The sequence below is a fragment of the Lichenostomus cassidix genome, chromosome 3 (assembly GCF_008360975.1).
Source record: "Lichenostomus cassidix isolate B80296 chromosome 3, HeHo_3.0, whole genome shotgun sequence".
NCBI classification, from domain to species: Eukaryota; Metazoa; Chordata; class Aves; order Passeriformes; family Meliphagidae; genus Lichenostomus; species Lichenostomus cassidix.
In genome coordinates this window covers 26751971-26768215 of record NC_139483.1, presented here as the reverse complement: position 1 = coordinate 26768215, position 16245 = coordinate 26751971, and the positions used below count along the sequence as shown (strand labels likewise).

Genomic DNA, 16245 nt, shown 5'->3' with positions numbered 1-16245 from the left:
ATCAGCGCCCTCCTTATGGAGTCGCCACACTCCTCGGCATTTTTTGCCTAAAATCCTCTTCCGCACAGAGAAATAGTCCCTAGCCCCGGTCCCCGCCCCTCTTCTCTGCCTCCCCCCCTCGCTCCCACAGTTTCACAAGCGCTGCTTCCCCCTGTTTCCCGCACCTCGCCCCTTCCTGGGCCGGGGCTGTGGGGCAGAAGGAGCGGCGCTCGGGCTGCGGGGTGCCCTGCCGAGGAGAGCGCGAGCAGCCGGGACTCGTTTCGCAACTCCGTTCCCGTCGGGGGAAGGGGAGGGGGAGGGAGCGGCGCGGAGCGATCCGGGCGGTGAGGCGGTTTATGAGGCGCCGCCGGCGGGCGGGCAGGGCTCAGTGTGAGGCGAGCCGTGCAACGGGCAGGTCGCGCAGCGTGCGCCCCGTGCAGCCCTCAGCTCCCACCGCACCCCGCAGCCAGGCCGGGCCACCATGGTGAGTGCCTGGGCACGGGGCATCTCCAGGGTTCGGCGGGCGCTGCTGCGGTGTGGGGGGATGGGGGCGGCTGAGTTCGTGCGGATGGGGGCCGGCGGGGGGGGGGGTGGTGATGGCTGGTGTGGGGCGAGGTCGCCTGCAGAAGGCTGTGGGGAGGGATGAAGGGGTCCCTCATCGCGGCCGGCGGGCTTAGGCTGGGGTGGAGGGTCTCGCTCGGAGGCGCCGTTTGCGTGGGAGGAAGTGGTGGTGGCGGCGGGTCCCGCCCGGGTCCCTTTCCCGCCCTGGGGCGTTGGTGCAGATTCAAATCCAAACGGCCCTCGGGTCGGCGGGAGCGCCGTGAGGCGGCGCCGGGCGTGTGCCGGGGGGAGCGGCGGATAGCGGTTCCTCCTGGGAGGGGACCCGCGGTCTTGGGAGGAGGGGAGAAAGGAGCTTGCCACGATGGCACCAGCTCTGCTTTCTTATCGCTTCCTCCGTCCCTGCCCTGCCCTGCCCGTGTGCAGTTGAATGGGGCTGAATGAGGCAGCCTGAGCTGTCCGGCTCGCTAGCGAGGTGTGCTGCGCCCGGTCATAATAATGCACTGCGGAGCCCTGCAGCTTCTGAGCAGCATGATGATGAGGGGCAGGCTGTGCCTCACTGCACCATCGCCCTCCTCGCTAGACCTGTTGTCAGCTCGCTTTGGAGCCCCTGTCGATTCCGTGGTAGCGCCATGCTGTTGGTGGCTCTCTTGGACAAGGGATTATTTGTGGGGTTTTGTCTGTTTTGGTGTTATGTGGGTTTTTTTTTTTAAATCAATTTTTGCTTCCCGTTTTGGTCATTGCAGAGGATAGTCCTACGTTTTTAATTCTGCTAGCGATGCGTTTAGAATTGTAATCCACTGTCGAAATAGAGCACGTTTTGTGGAATCGGAGAATGGTTTCAAATTCAATCTAAAGTATGTGAGTTTAGCATTTGTATTTTTGGCTAGTTTTTTTGTTTAATTAAAGCAAGTGGATACTGAGAAACGTACAAAAAGGAGCAATTCTGTTGTAAAAGCAGCACCAGTGACCACTTAGTGCTATCTCCTCACTAAAAGAAGATGCAGTATAGTGGAATTGTCTTTTCATTCATTATGTTCCTCTAAGGAATCAAATGACTGTCAGCTCACCATGTGTAATGTGAACGATGGCTACTTAAAATTTGGGGTTTTTTGAAGTGCTGTCTCTGAGTAAAGAAATTTGGTGTACAGAAGGCTGAATTTATTCTTTAGCTTGAATTTTGAACTTACACAGCAAATTATCTACAAAGAACATTTACAAAAAAAGCAATTAATATAGCACCAAAAGACTTACTGCATTTAGTCATCATCTGTACAGAACCAAAAATGGAGTATCTTCAAGCAAGGTCCGTGTTAAAATGGGTGTGTCCAGGAGGCACAGTGGCACTTTGAATGTGGCTGTAGTTCATCCTGACAGACCAGACTGGCTCAACCTGTGACTATACGTTGTCCAGTGTTCCCCATGCTAGATAAGGCAGAATGATTTGCTCCCAAAACAATCTAACCTACCATAAACGTAATTTTAGTCTATATAGGCTAGTTTCTCTGGCTGTCGTTCTTTCGTTAATTCTGCCAGAAGTGTCCTTTCAGATCTGATGCCTGTGAAAGTACACCAAATGCCGAATTTCAGAGGGAAATTGTGTCACCTGCTGTGCCATTTGCTGGTAGCTCTCCATTGGGCAGTAGCTCTGTGGAGGAGCTCCCAAACTGGTTGCTGCAGAGCAGCCACGGCTGTAATGAAACGCTACCTCTAGAGGCTCCATGTGCCGCAGAAACAGCGCACACACAGCAGCTCCCCTGCTTTCCGAGGAGGTTTGGCTTCTTTGTCAGGCCCTCCGCACAGTCTGGGGGTGGGGGGATGGGAGCTATTGCAGTGAAAATGAAAGTGCTGCAACGTGAATCACAGAATGCCGCGTCAAAGTTGTGATGGCATCGAATGAGGGTTTCAGGTGGGTCTCAGCCACAGTAAAAGGCATGTCAGACTTTCAGCCCCGGCACCTTACAGTCAGCATTTAATCGCTGGAAGTTCCGTTGCACTGCTGAAGGTGTGCACGCTATCACGAGTGTGGTGCACAATTAACAAGAACTCCGGGAGGGCCCTCTAGGAAGGCCACCGTGGCCTGTAACTGGCAGGCATGGTTCCAGGCTGATAGCCTTCCACCTGGGTGGCACGGGAGGCAGGGAGCTGGCAGGCTTGCTGGCTCCGCCTTTTACTGCTGTTGCGCAGCAGTCCCTGCAGAGCCCGGCACTGCAGAGTACAGATGGTGTTTGTTCAACCTTGCCCCACCTCCCCACTTATCTTTCAACTGCTCCATACCTGTGCCTTCTAATAAGCTTTGTGCTATTCTCAAACACTTTACTTCTGACAGGTATTGTAGGTTACCCAAATTCATGGTTAGGATATGTGTTAAGTTGCTGGAAGAGTTACAGAGAAGGAAGAGTTTGGGAACGTTTAACAACTTACAAACTGCTATGTCATGTCTGCATATAAAATTGTTTATATAAAACAATATGTGACTCAACTTGGTAACCCATAAGTATTGACCTAAATAAACAAGGTTCTTGCTGCTTAAATCTGATCTACAGCTTTCTATGGATATAAATGTCTTATGGAAATGCAACACATTATTCTGTTCAAACAATAAAAATGTAAATAGCATGCAAAGGTGGGAGTCAGTCTGTGTTCATGATACTCTCCAGACAAGTGAAAATTTGTTAGACTTCTGCTAAGTGACCAGCAGAACACTTCCATCCCAAGGCTTAGTTTTGAATTGGTGATGTTCTCAGCCGTGTTGCTGCCACCCTAGTCTTTTTTTTTTTTAATTAACGAAAAGTAGAACCTGCATGGGAATACTTCCTACTGCATTTGAAATTAATCTGTAGCTGTCGATACCCATTGGCTGCTGCTTTAGAAGTTGCTTAGTAGCCTGGTCGTGATTCTTAAAGTAGGTGAGCCCCAGCCAGTCTGTGGCCTTTACCTTGGGCTGTTGCTGTATTGTGTGCATAGGGGTGTTTTGGTAAGCAGTTCAGCTCTCCTGAGACTACTTGAGCAGCTACCTTCTCTTCTGTTACAGGAACAATAACCAGCAGCTGGTAACTTACAAGTTCACATGCAGTATAAAAATGTAATTCAAATTTAAAATTGGCAAAGTAAAAATTGGCTGCTACTGTATATACATTTTTCTGAGTCCTCCCTTGACAGATGCTAATATGTGGTGAGACTATGGTGGGCATAGCTAATAACTGAAAATTTTTCTATCAGCATTGCAGTGATTATAGAAAGGTTGCTGCTGAAATGGTCACAACAGGAAAAAAACTGAAAAAGCAATGTTGAACTTCAGCAGTGAATATGTCTTTTCTGTATTTTAAAGTGTTGTTTACTCTTTGGTGGGGTACTATGAAGTAAAAAGTTCAAGAAGCTTCCCTGAAGGAAATGTGTTGCCTTGTTACTGCAACTGAACTCAAGCTATCCAGAATTTGTTTGAAGAATTGGCTGATTTGAGAACCTGGGGAGAGTATTTCTGCAGTCCTCAATCATCTGTGTGTTCTTTGAAGACCAAAGTTCATTTTGGGTTTGGCCTCAAAGGCTGATGGTTTTTATTGCTATCAAATCTAATGGATTCAAAACTGGTGAGACAGAGAAATGAGGTATAAATTTAGGCTTATCCAGCTGATACAGAAATTGCCTTAGACCACAGAACCTTCCTTTAGTGGCCCTGTTACCTTATGCTGGTGAAGTAGACAATGGTCTGAAAAAAGTATAGACAGCTGTATGCCACTGAAATGACCAGTTTGGACTGAAGCTGGTATTTTGTCTTTTACAGCCAGGTCTTGGACATTAAGCTTCATGTTAAACAGGGAATGATTTCATTCTAGTGAAGAGTATTTTTTTTTTTTAATTTTAGTATTGTAACTTAGCAGAAGAGATTAGTCTGCCTTGAATATGGCATTTGAAGGTTGCTGTTGCATTACTTATACCTAAAGTGCTTAGTGTTGAAGCTAAAGCGAGTAGTGTGTTGTGTAAATGAGTTTTTAAAACCAGTCTAGAGAGACTTGTGTGCCTGGACCTTGCTAATGTTGCTTGGGTAATTGATTGAGATATACATGGTAATCTATTACTTGGGTGTATTCAATATTGCAGTGTCTGGAAATGATGGTGGGCAGCCAGTTCTTTCTTAGCAAGCAGTCCTGATGACTTTTGAACTGTATTAGTCAGAACTATTTCAGGATGCTACAGATCAGCCCTGAAGAACAGGACTATAGAATATGGGCCTTGTAGAGGCCCATATTCAGAGGCCTCTACAAGTCTATCTTATTTTGCCTTGAACTTTTGCTACAACTATAATCATATTCTCTTTTATTTCAGGCTGATCAACTGACAGAAGAGCAGATTGCAGGTGAGGTTTTTGTGCTGTGTTGCTACTCCTACTTGACCTGGCACATCTGTTAATCCAGTGACAGTCTGTGTTACACAAGATATTTAGCTTTCTTAGATACTAAAGTACTGTGGTGGAATATTTTAATTTGTCACTTAAGTTTTAAAGGCCTACGTACTGCAAAAGCACCATGGATATAATGAATGTGTAGTTAAACAATCCTCACAGCTTTACTGGGTAGTAAACCTGGCTAGTAAAATTGTTCCAAGTGCAATCTGAAAGGGAGTTGGGGCACAGGGGATGACAGCAAATCTGGTGAAGACTTGGAATCTGCAATGCTTTTTTAACAGAAGGCAAAAATAATTTACTTTGCTGCCTCCTGTCAGCAGAGATGTTTGAGTGGCTCTTGTTGATGACAGCAGAGACTGGCTTCATGATGACAAGTCTTGATATTCCATATTTGGAACTGTATTGTGGACTTGGACACAAGTGTTGTGTGTGTGCTGTTCTCATGGTCTGGCACTTGCTCTGAAACGATTAAGTAAATACGCATCTGTTATATCTTGGTATTAGCCCCCTAGCCATGGGTTATGTGCACTGAAAACTGTCTGCTAATGGCAAAAACTTCTGATTATGATGTCTGCTGCTCATGCAGGCTGCACAAACTCTCATCTGTCTCATTGCTCTCAGTAGACTGATTTTAACTTTAATAATAGATGTGACTTAAAGCTGGTAGTGCAGAATGCAGCTTTGCCATAAACATTCAAGAACGTCATGATTTTGATCTGACAAGTGTATAGTGTTAATACTAGAAAGTCGTAATGTGCATAACTGTCATGTGAAATTATTTTAGAGGATGTTAGGGTTCTGCTAATCTAATAGTAGTAGGTCAAGCATACAAATAACAGCCTCTGAGGTACTACCATTTAACTATGGTGTGGCTCTTGAAGACACTGTATTAAACAGAAGTGTCATTATGAGCTGGTTTGTTTTTGCCGCAATTGCCAAATCTGAAGTGTAAGAACATTCTTCTGTAGCTTTTAGACTTCGGAAGCTTGCTTTTACTCAAAGGAGACTAATTATGGTTTTGTGGAAAGTCCTTAGTCTATTTACTTGTTGCCATGGTACTGTTTTACAAGTAAGCACAAGCCAAATTTAGTTCAACTTGAGATTTTTTTTTTTTTCTGGAACTGGCCTACATAGCTTGAGGGTTTTGTGATCAGTTTCGTTAGGCTTTATCAGTTGTCACTGATGTGTTTTTAATGATTCATTGTTCCAGTTGTTAATTATAGAAACTATATTAGTTGATGTAGCTGATTATGGAATATAAACAGGAAGCTTATTAACATTACCTTAGGATTAATGCAAATTTTAGCTATTCAGTAATGATCATATAGTCCTCAGAACAAAAAGTAAGTATTGATGAGCCTGCCATACTGGAATTAGAGGTTTTCATCTGCATGGAAGGAATAAAAGTATGTCTTAGTGGCCAGTGTGAAATGGCCTGCCCCTTTCAGGGCAGCTATGATGTTTTGTTAAGCAAATGTATTTGCAAGTAACCATGAACGTCAGATGCGAAGACATAAGCCCACTGCTGGTGTGTGATGGAATCATCCTCAGTACTGCTTAGGAAAGGTTGCATGTGCTTAGTTTTGCTGTTGAAGGCTAGTGGTCTTGCATGGGAAGACTCTTTGAACTACAGTTGGAATGTTTTACTGGCTTGAAAGACTTGTGCCAGTACCATTCTAACTGAGCTTCTCTGGAGGTATCTAGCTTTTGGTTTGAAGGCAGACTCAGGAAATGGTACTGCTAAAATAGAAGGCCAGAGTACTGAAGCAGCCACTTCCTCAGGGCTTAAATTCTTCCACGTCTGCTGTGAAGCAGCAGAACACAGTTGCTACAGGTTCCAGGTGTCATTTCCTGTGGAATGCATTGATCATACAGGACTGAAGCTTCCTGTCAGTGTAGGTAGGGGTGAAAACCTTCCCAGATTATGTTCACGTGAAAGACTGATTTTGAAAGCCAGGTGGCTCAGAATATGAATACTGGCTGCAGTTTCATTCAGCAATAGTTGAAGTTGCTAAGTCAAGTGGTTCTCACTTTGGTTAAGTGTTGTATTACCAAGGTATATAGGTCAGGACCACTTGGGTGGTCACATAGGGGAGCAGCCTGAAGATGCTTTTGTCCCAAAGCCAACTGGTCTAGTGAGCTATCCTTCCAGTTGACTTCAGAGTTCTAAATGGGCTTTGTGTACAAGTAGTTCTATGTATGGTGTTCATTGTCTTGTTCTTTTAGTGTGCTGTGGTTCTCTGTTGGGGATCTGACTACAGCAAGGATTTAAAATTTGTCATAGTAGAAATAGTCATGTTTAAGTGTTGAGGTTCTGGTAGCTGTGAAGAGAACAATTGACATTCTCCTATAAAAGTTCCAGGCATAGCTGGCTAAATTGTGTAAGAGTGGGTATGAACATCCTGGTTCACTGAACATATTAGGCCACTGAAGGCTGCTACTTCATTTGGAGAGGTGATGTGGTGCAGAGCTGCCTCAGAAGCTAAAAGAACATTTTGAGCTAGGTTGTTAGAATTCACTTTCTGTTGGATTAGGCTGTCTTTCATGGGGCCTGGAAGTAGTCTTTCTCTCATGATGCAGGGTGATTTTTCAGAAGGGTGGAAGGGCTGAAACCTTGCAGCCTTAGAAGAGAGTTTTCATTTGCAGTTCAGTATGGAGAAGTGTGCAATAAAGAGGATGGGCCTTACATGCTACATGGAGTCAAGGTGTGTGTGTGAGGTGTGTTTTATAACCATATGTTTGCAGGATGCCAGAATTGAGTAGCTCATTAAACTTCAGTGTTTCATAGGTGCCTTCACTAGCCATGGCTGCAAATCCTTCAATGCTAAGTTGTTCTTGTTCTAGTCTGAACTGTATCTGTGTAGGTTGTTACTGCTTTGTTCTAATTACTGGAGGTGGTTCCTAGAAGTAGTTAGAGGGGTATTTTAATTGTATTCTTAACTTGATTCAGCATTTCAAACAGGAATATGCTGCTAATCTTTGACTCGCTTTATTTTCTTTATGGTTATGATTTATAGCTGGTTGCTTCTTGGCCTACAGCATGTTTGAGTAAAAGAAGGGTAGAGTTGTCCTTTGAGTGGTTCCTTTCAAGTGCTCAGAGTACACCATTAAAAGGCCTATGTTGTAGAAAGCGAGTCTTTGAACTTTGTGTAAGAATTAAGTCTTAGCCTTTCTAAACAGGGTCACTGTGTACTGTGAAGTCTGCTTCATGTTTGGGTTAGTGATGGTTCACTTTCACATGAAGGATGACGTGGTTAACAGCTAAACGTTTTGAAGAACACTTGACTCTTCATGAAGATGCAACTTTCCCCTCTTGAGGTTCTTCCATGATAGACTGTGAACTTCTCTACTAGGATTGAAGCAAAAGCATTTTCTTCCCTGGTGTAAAAGTTTAGTCCTAAGAAGCCTATTTTTTGCCTCCAACTAGCCCCCACCCCACCCCCCACTGCCCCCTGAAAGACTGGAAGTGATTGTAGGTGTGGGTTATTGCTGCCTGTTTGGGAAGGCCTGTTTCTGCTTTGGGATTTATGCAGTACTCATAATTATGCAATACTGGCTTGAAACTGTTCCTTCTGGTCCTGTGGTAGGCTTGCTCTGATTCTCATGGACTAAACAGTAGGGGATGGCTGGCTCTTGGAACACTTCATACTGTTAAATGGAGAAGGGTAGTGGGTTTTTTTCCCTGGATGGGACTTGACTGTGACTCTGGTATTATAGCTGCATTCATGAACTTTAAAAAAACTGTTTATGTAGTTTTCATTTTTTAACACTTGCCAACTTGTACTCATCTTAAAGGTTTCAGAGCATGAAGTAAGGCTTCATTCAGGTCATGTGAAAACACAACTTTTACTGTGACTAATTCTGGTCTGGGAAACCCACCATCTGGAAAGCTGGCTGCACAGCAATGTTGAAAAAAAAACAATTCTTGGAAGTATTTCTGATGCAGAAGTACCCTTCCTTGAGCCTGATGAGTTGTCTGAAGCTATGATTTCAGGTGGCTTGAAAGCTGTAAAGGGATCTGAACTCTGCAAAGGAAAAGATAAGATTTTTGTGCTTAACTGTCATGTGTGTATGTGCTACCACAGTCCAGTGAGCTAGTTTAAGGTCTGTGGCCAAAGACAGATGGCATGGATTAAAAGCAATTCCATTTTTGGACTGGACAATTAAACATGTTATGCTTGTATTAATATTCCTGGCTACAATACAGCCATTGTAGGGGGTTAAGAGGTAGCGTTGAAACAGCAAAGCAGTCTTAGAACTAGTCAAACATTTCTCTGGAGGCTGTTTCAGGATATAGTAGGGCTGAAGCAGTTTCGGAAGGAGCTTTTCAGGAAGACTCCCGGTGACTTTCCTCCTTGACCAGTTGTGGTAGCATACACTGCTCAGACATCCACGTCCAGCGGAAGCGGATTATATTGAGAAACTTGGGCTTACTCTGGTCTGATTATACCTTTTTCCATTGACTCATCTCCTCTATTAGTAATAAAAGTGCTCTTAAGCAGTAGCATATATATTTTTTAAAGTACCAATTTTCAACTTCCTCATAGTAATTCCATATTGTTTTCTGTTGAGATGCAGTTCCAGTCAAGGATGTGGATTACTGTAGTTGTAGATAGCTATTTCAGCTCCATATTAGGAATCCTTGTTTAAGATAGAGTAACAAACATCTAAGTACTTCTGAAATGGATGACCTTCCATCTTAATTTAGGTTAACATGTGGTTAGTTAGTAGACTGGTGGGTGGGTTTTCAGATGCTGATGCTTCCATATTGGCATTGCAATTGCAGCAGGCTGAGCAGTATATCAAAATTTTCTTTAAAGAATGAAATCAAGTTTTGTAACTTGGAACAATCAGCAGCAGTTCATTTTTTTATGATTTTAACATTTCAGAGCTGAAGGCATTAACCTTTTTTCTTGTTTTGTTCAGAATTCAAAGAAGCTTTTTCACTATTTGACAAGGATGGTGATGGTACTATAACTACAAAGGAGTTGGGGACAGTGATGCGATCACTTGGTCAAAACCCCACAGAAGCAGAGCTACAGGACATGATCAATGAAGTAGATGCTGATGGTAAGAACTTATACTAATAAGTAATTTAATAAACTGCCTAAACCATATTCTTCTAACAAAGTAATTATCTTTCAGGCAATGGCACAATTGACTTTCCAGAGTTTCTGACAATGATGGCAAGAAAAATGAAAGATACAGATAGTGAAGAAGAAATTAGAGAAGCGTTCCGTGTGTTTGACAAGGTACTGTAACATTTACCTGAAATAATTCTGTTAAGAAAACTTGGTCTGATTCTAATGCACTTCCTCATGGAACTGAGGGGTATCTGCAGTCCTGTCATAGACAACATCTGGGTTGGCCAGTCACCCTAAAGCTCAGTCTGCTGTGGTTGTACAGGAGAGTCAAATGAGTTGTCAGGATAGAGTGACACTACTTAAAGTACCGCTTGCTGTGATACTAAAATATGTGCAGATGACTGGCAGGCAAATTGTTTTAAGTATTTAAAATGTTAATATCTTAAATATTCCGTGTGGTCTGTTAAGTAAATCGCTAAAAGAGTCTGAAGTTACTCAGCTTACTTAAGATGCACCTTGGAGCTGAAAACAATGGTGTGAGGTGCCTTAGGTGGGGAGGATAATGTCAGTTGAGTTAGTATACACTAGTACCTCAATACTCAGTGTCCCAGCTAGTGTGGAATATGTAAAAGTTGTCTCTGAAGGCCTTGTGGGTTTGTGCTGGACTCCCATGAAACAGGCAAATGAGATAAGTAGCTTCTGTTCTTAGAAATAACCACTTGAACCACAGTCACATGATTCAATGGGTATCTAGCTCCTAAGAAGTTGCAAAAGGTGCTGATTGCATTGCTGGTGGTTTAAAAATGTGTCAGAATAGGACAGTCAAAGACTAAGATAATATTACAACGTCCAAAGATACTGTATGATGCTGCAGATATGCTAACAGCTCTCATTTACCTTGTGCAAATGCTAGTGGTTAAGGCTGTGTTAACTTTTTAATGTTCAGTTTGTGCTGCAGTGTTCCTAAGTCAGTTAAGTCACTAGGCCTTAGGCAAGTCTATTTCAGTGTTCCTTTTTCTCCTCCTAGGATGGTAATGGTTACATTAGTGCTGCAGAACTCCGTCATGTGATGACAAATCTGGGGGAGAAGCTAACAGATGAAGAAGTTGATGAAATGATTAGGGAAGCAGACATTGATGGTGATGGTCAAGTAAACTATGAAGGTAAGGAGTTAACTGATTCTTTTTGTGTAACACTTCCTGTGCTTATTCTTGTGTGGGTGCTGATAGCCACACCAAGTTTAAATACGGCAGTGTTCAGACAAGTTCATCTGAACACATAGTGTTCCTTTAAGCTAATGTTCAATTAGTATGTACATTGTGTACCTCTAAATGTGTTTGAGTGCTATTGCTGCCTTTGGCCAAAGGCAAAAAAGGACTATTCAGCTGTGCAGTGTAAGAATTAACTTCCTAAACCTAGTGATGTCTAATGACTATTAGAATAAGCAGGTTGTCAGAGATGTTCACATACTGTATGTTTGTACTATTCTGTTCACTAATGAATGTTGATCTGAGTGTAGGAAGTCACTCATTAGTCATTAATGCTTTTAAAATTACTTACTTATCAAAGGGGGAAGGCCTCTAAAACATGCAGAAATATCAAGACCTTCAGAAGATATTTTAAATACATTTATTTCACATAAATCAGCTGCAACAGTAACTTCCATTTCCTCCTTTCTTCCTGACATTGAAACAAATGAAGTCATGCAAGCAGGAGAAGTTCTTTTAGGCAGTTGTTTGCAGCCGAGACACAATAAGCTTGTTTTTATTTTAACTTTTTGAACATGTTTCAGAAGATATCTAGGGTATTTTCACGTAATACCTGTGCTGTTTCTGAGGTGTAGGTTTGCCTTCCCTTTGAGGCCTTTTTGGCTGAGGCCTAAGGATAAGTGGTCATCTGTGAGTGAAAAGTTATTTTTACGTACAAGGCTGCTGCTTCATCAGTGTGTTTACCAGTAGACTGTCCAGGAACTGGAACTAGAGAGGATCTGTGTCCCTGTTGTTTCCAGTTGTTCTTTTGAAACTTGAGCAACCAGCTAACTCCTTTTAGGTTCGGAATTGCCTGACATTATTGTACCTGAAACTATGTTTCAGCAAGATGAAGAATCCTATTTTGTGGGTTCTAACTTCAAGTAGGTTGTGACTAAGCATTGAATCAGTTGCTTAAAACCAGCCAGGCAAAATAGTAAGAGTAGAACTATTCTGCTTTGGAAAAATAAAAGTTCAAACCAACACAGCATCTTGCTTGTACACCTGTTTAGTTGACTCACACTTCAGTGTGATTTGTAGTGATCCTCTTAGTCATTCTTGGGTATCTTGACCCCATCTGTAAGTCTGTGGGCATAGGACTTGGTAATGTTTTATCTTGGAAATAAAGCTGTTTCCCAGTTCACTAAGGGACCAACTTTTGTAGAGAAGTAGAGGCCTTTTGCCATTAAAAATAGGAGTTTGGGTGTGATTGGTAGAAAAGGGGACTGCTTTTTTGAATGTAACTGAAAACAGTTTTGAAACAATGTTCACCACTAGAAAGACCACTTCTCAGATCTTGCAATTTTTTTTCTCCAAATAACTCATGCAACTCTTTCCTTTTACAGAGTTTGTACAAATGATGACAGCGAAGTGAAGACGTTGTACAGAATGTGTTAAATTTCTTGTACAAAATTGTTTATTTGCCTTTTCTCTGTTTGTAACTTATCTGTAAAAGGTTTTTCCCTTACTGTCAAAAGATTATGCATGTATAGTAATTAGAAGGCCATTCCTCCATGTTTTTCTCCTTTATCTTACTGTCATTGTTCTGATTTTTGGAAAATTGATCTAAGTAACAAATGTTGCATGTGGCTTACTCTGGATATTTAAGCCCTTCTGCACATCTAAAGTTAGATGGAGTTGGTTAACTGAGGGAACATCTGGATTGTCTACTAAAATAAGTACCTTTCTTTAGGAGACTTAGGTATGACTAGTGTGACAAGTTACATAAAGTAAGCTAGGGTTTACCATGCATTAGCTGTTCCTTAGTTAAAGCAACATGCTGGTTCTAGTTCTTGAGTACATAAAAGTTTCTTCCCCTTTCTGTGATGAGAGGATAAAGCCTCTTGCAGCTCAACTGCAGGATAAAGTGATGTGAATAGTATATATCTTGTGGCTAATGCACTGTAAAAGTCATTCTCCTAGCTTACTTCACAGTAACTTGTTTGTGGCCATACCTGTAACATGTTGTTGAAGTGTGGAGTCTTAACGTTGTAGACGATTGACAGTCAACAATATGAAACTTAAGTTGCACTAATGCAAAACGGGTGATTTATCCAGGTACTCGTACACAAGTTTTTTTTGTACTGCTGGTCCTGTGCCAGAAAACATTTTCTCCTCTTGTTACTATGCTTTTTAAACTTTGTTTTAGCCACTTATTTTCAAAAAAATCTGCTTATGGCACGATTTGCCTCAAATCCATTCCAAGTTGTATATTTGTTTTCCAATAAAAAATTACAATTTACCCATACTGTTTCAATGTATCCTTGAATTATTTACAGGAATTGTTCAATGCAGTTGCTGCTCTGTGTTTCAGTATGTAGCAGTTTGGTTTGCTTACGCAATGGATTGGCTGTCTTAAAATAGCTTGGAAGGTGAAAACTTAGTCCTTAAACTCTGGCCCTTAATAGTATTGTTGACTTGAAGAAGCTTTCTTACTAATAGTTTAAAATGTATTTTACAGTCTTGTGTGGAGCTTGGTGCTTCAATAAACTTACCGTAGTGACTGGCTATGCCCACTATCTGTAGACATTGTGAACTGGATGTTGACCTAGTTCAATAGTTGACCTAAAATTAAAATTCCTTGTTCAGACAACTAAACCTGTTTGCTTTCTTTTAATTATTTTGGAGTTTATTCCCTGTCAGCTGCTTCATCGGGGTAACTTAGTCTCACACTTGGGCTTTTCTGAAACTGCCATGTCTGAGTTGGCATTCAGGATGCAGTCAGCTCACAGTACAGAAGGAAAACATTCTCATTTGTTAATGAGAATTTGTTGAGCATGATTGTGCTTCTAGCACTACTTTTTTGTCAAGGTTAATTTATTTTTTTTTTAAGTGGAAGACAAACCTGGCTTCTACAGAGGACAAATCCAAGAACTCTTAAAGAATGCCAGAGGCTACTTGTGCCCATTGCCTCTCTACTCTCCTGGCAACAACTGACTTGACTGTACATATGTGATATGGTTATCTTGTTTGGGGTTCTGATGGCCTTTAAACAGAGCATTGGCCCCTGCCTGTGGTTACCCTCACTGGACCCAGCAGAGCAATTACCTAATGTTTTAAAACTGTTTCAATCATCTTCGATGTATTTATAATTACATTGAGCATATAAAATTAGGACAGCCGTTCAGTCTGAGTTCAGGAACTCTTAATTCTTTATGATCACTGATTTAAAGCTCTGCTCTCGGAGGACTATGAACAGCTCTATTGGTTTTCCAGCAGAGGCTTGTTAGAAGTGTTTCAATAGCCAGCACCAACAATCCTTAGAACTGTTGTTTGTGTGCTGGCAGCCTGATTCAGGAAGCTTATGCAGTCTAAATTTCCTAGCGGTTAAGATTTGCCTTCTACAAAATAAGTGATCAAACCAACACTTCCTAGCCGGTCTTCATCCCTGTGCCCTAAGAGCTTGGGCAAGACAGATACTTTAGATGGCACAGGTGGAGAAGAATTTTACAGAACCATCAGAACAACTACTTGGGATCCTGAATTGCTGGAGTATTGGAAGTAGTCTCATTTTTATAGGTAAGTAATGCAAACAGAGATCTGACAAGAAATTTTTAGCTTAGCCAGGCTGGTGCCTTGACTTTCAGTAGTCTGGGAATCACTGTCAACCCATTCAGTGTTCTGGTACAGCTCAGCATGCATGTGGAAACATCTAAGGTGAAAGGGGGGGACCTTCTCCATTATCACAATATCCCAATATTCTGAGTTAGAAGGGACCCACAAGGATCATGAAAGACTGCCTTGGCCAAGAGAATTGCCTTTGGTAAAATGGCTGTATGAAGAATGTGTGAGAAGGCCACTTTTATTTACAGTTGTGTTAGCTGCTCCCTGCTTGGGGTGTTTTAAGTCACAGAAGTCAAAGCTGCTGGTTTTGTGTGGGGTGAGTGTGCATGTTGCTGTTGCATAAATGAAATGCCTGATTCCTAGGTCAGTAATTGAAGTCGTCCAGTCCTGTTTACTTAATTCTTTAATTGCAGAATGGGAGTGGTAGATTTCAGTACTTTCTGCTAATGGAAGAATGTCTTCTGAGGTACAGTCAGTCACATGTGGTAGAAGCCAAATGGCATTGATCATTAACCTTTTGGCTGAGATGCACTTGCAGGTTCTTTTGTGATTGTGAAACAGGCCGTGGGTCACTCTAGGCAAATTTCTGGATGTATGTGTGTGTGTAGGAACACTCTGAAATTTCAAGTTGAGCTTCTGCTAGCTTTACAAGAGGCAATCTGTCATCCTGTCAGATATGGTGGAGGTTCTCATGTTCTGTTCCAGCTAAAACAAAAGCCTCTGAGGCACAACAGTGCATTAAAACAGCTGTGGTGGTGTTTTAGTCCAAGCTGGACATTGAGGCGGGAGACCTGAGGTCCAAAGACTTCTCCCTTCTGACTTAATGTGTAGGTCTAGGGGGATATCCTATTGATGATCCCTGATGGGAGGGAATGAAGGCAGCCAGATTGATCTTAATAGCACCACTGGTAAGGGAAGATGGGCATTTGAAAATACTTAGAGCAGGGGAAAACACTTTTTACAGCAAGCGGTAAAACACAAATGTGGAATCTGCAGATTCAAAACCCAGCTGGCAAGGTGGTGCACAAATGTCTCCAGCAGATCCTGCTTTGAGCAGGAAGTTGGTCTAGGTGATCTCAAGAGGTTTGTGCCAAGCTAAATGCTTCTCAGTAGAAGTGCCCCTGCTATCTTCCTTGGCTTACTGTTGTGTCCAACCCTGCCTTCATATGGTCATCCTTCCAGTGAAGGAGGATGGCCAGTTACATGCTACAGCCTGGTAAGTTTTTGAGTAGGTCTTTAACTCATCCTAGTAGTGTTAGGAATCACCAGACAGGACTAAGACACTGTGTACCTCAAGGTTGTATGTGACCTGTCCAGAAAAAACTTGCCTAATCACTTGTGGCTGTGGAGTTTTGATGGGGGAAATACATGGGTGGATGAGGAATAGTAGCTGGTCAATTTGCAGTCT

The 16245-nt window shown here is 42.3% G+C and overlaps 1 protein-coding gene across 1 annotated transcript; it reads left to right on the top strand.

Annotated features, from left to right (window-relative positions):
* The first annotated feature begins 322 nt into the window (after positions 1–322).
* CALM2 (calmodulin 2) lies at positions 323–13519 on the top strand. Its single transcript, XM_085055030.1, has 6 exons — positions 323–463; positions 4864–4894; positions 9869–10012; positions 10088–10194; positions 11054–11189; positions 12620–13519. Exons 1-6 carry the CDS (start codon positions 461–463, stop codon positions 12646–12648), a joined length of 450 nt encoding a protein of 149 aa, XP_084911156.1. The 5' UTR covers positions 323–460; the 3' UTR covers positions 12649–13519.
* Positions 13520–16245: the final 2726 nt, after the last annotated feature.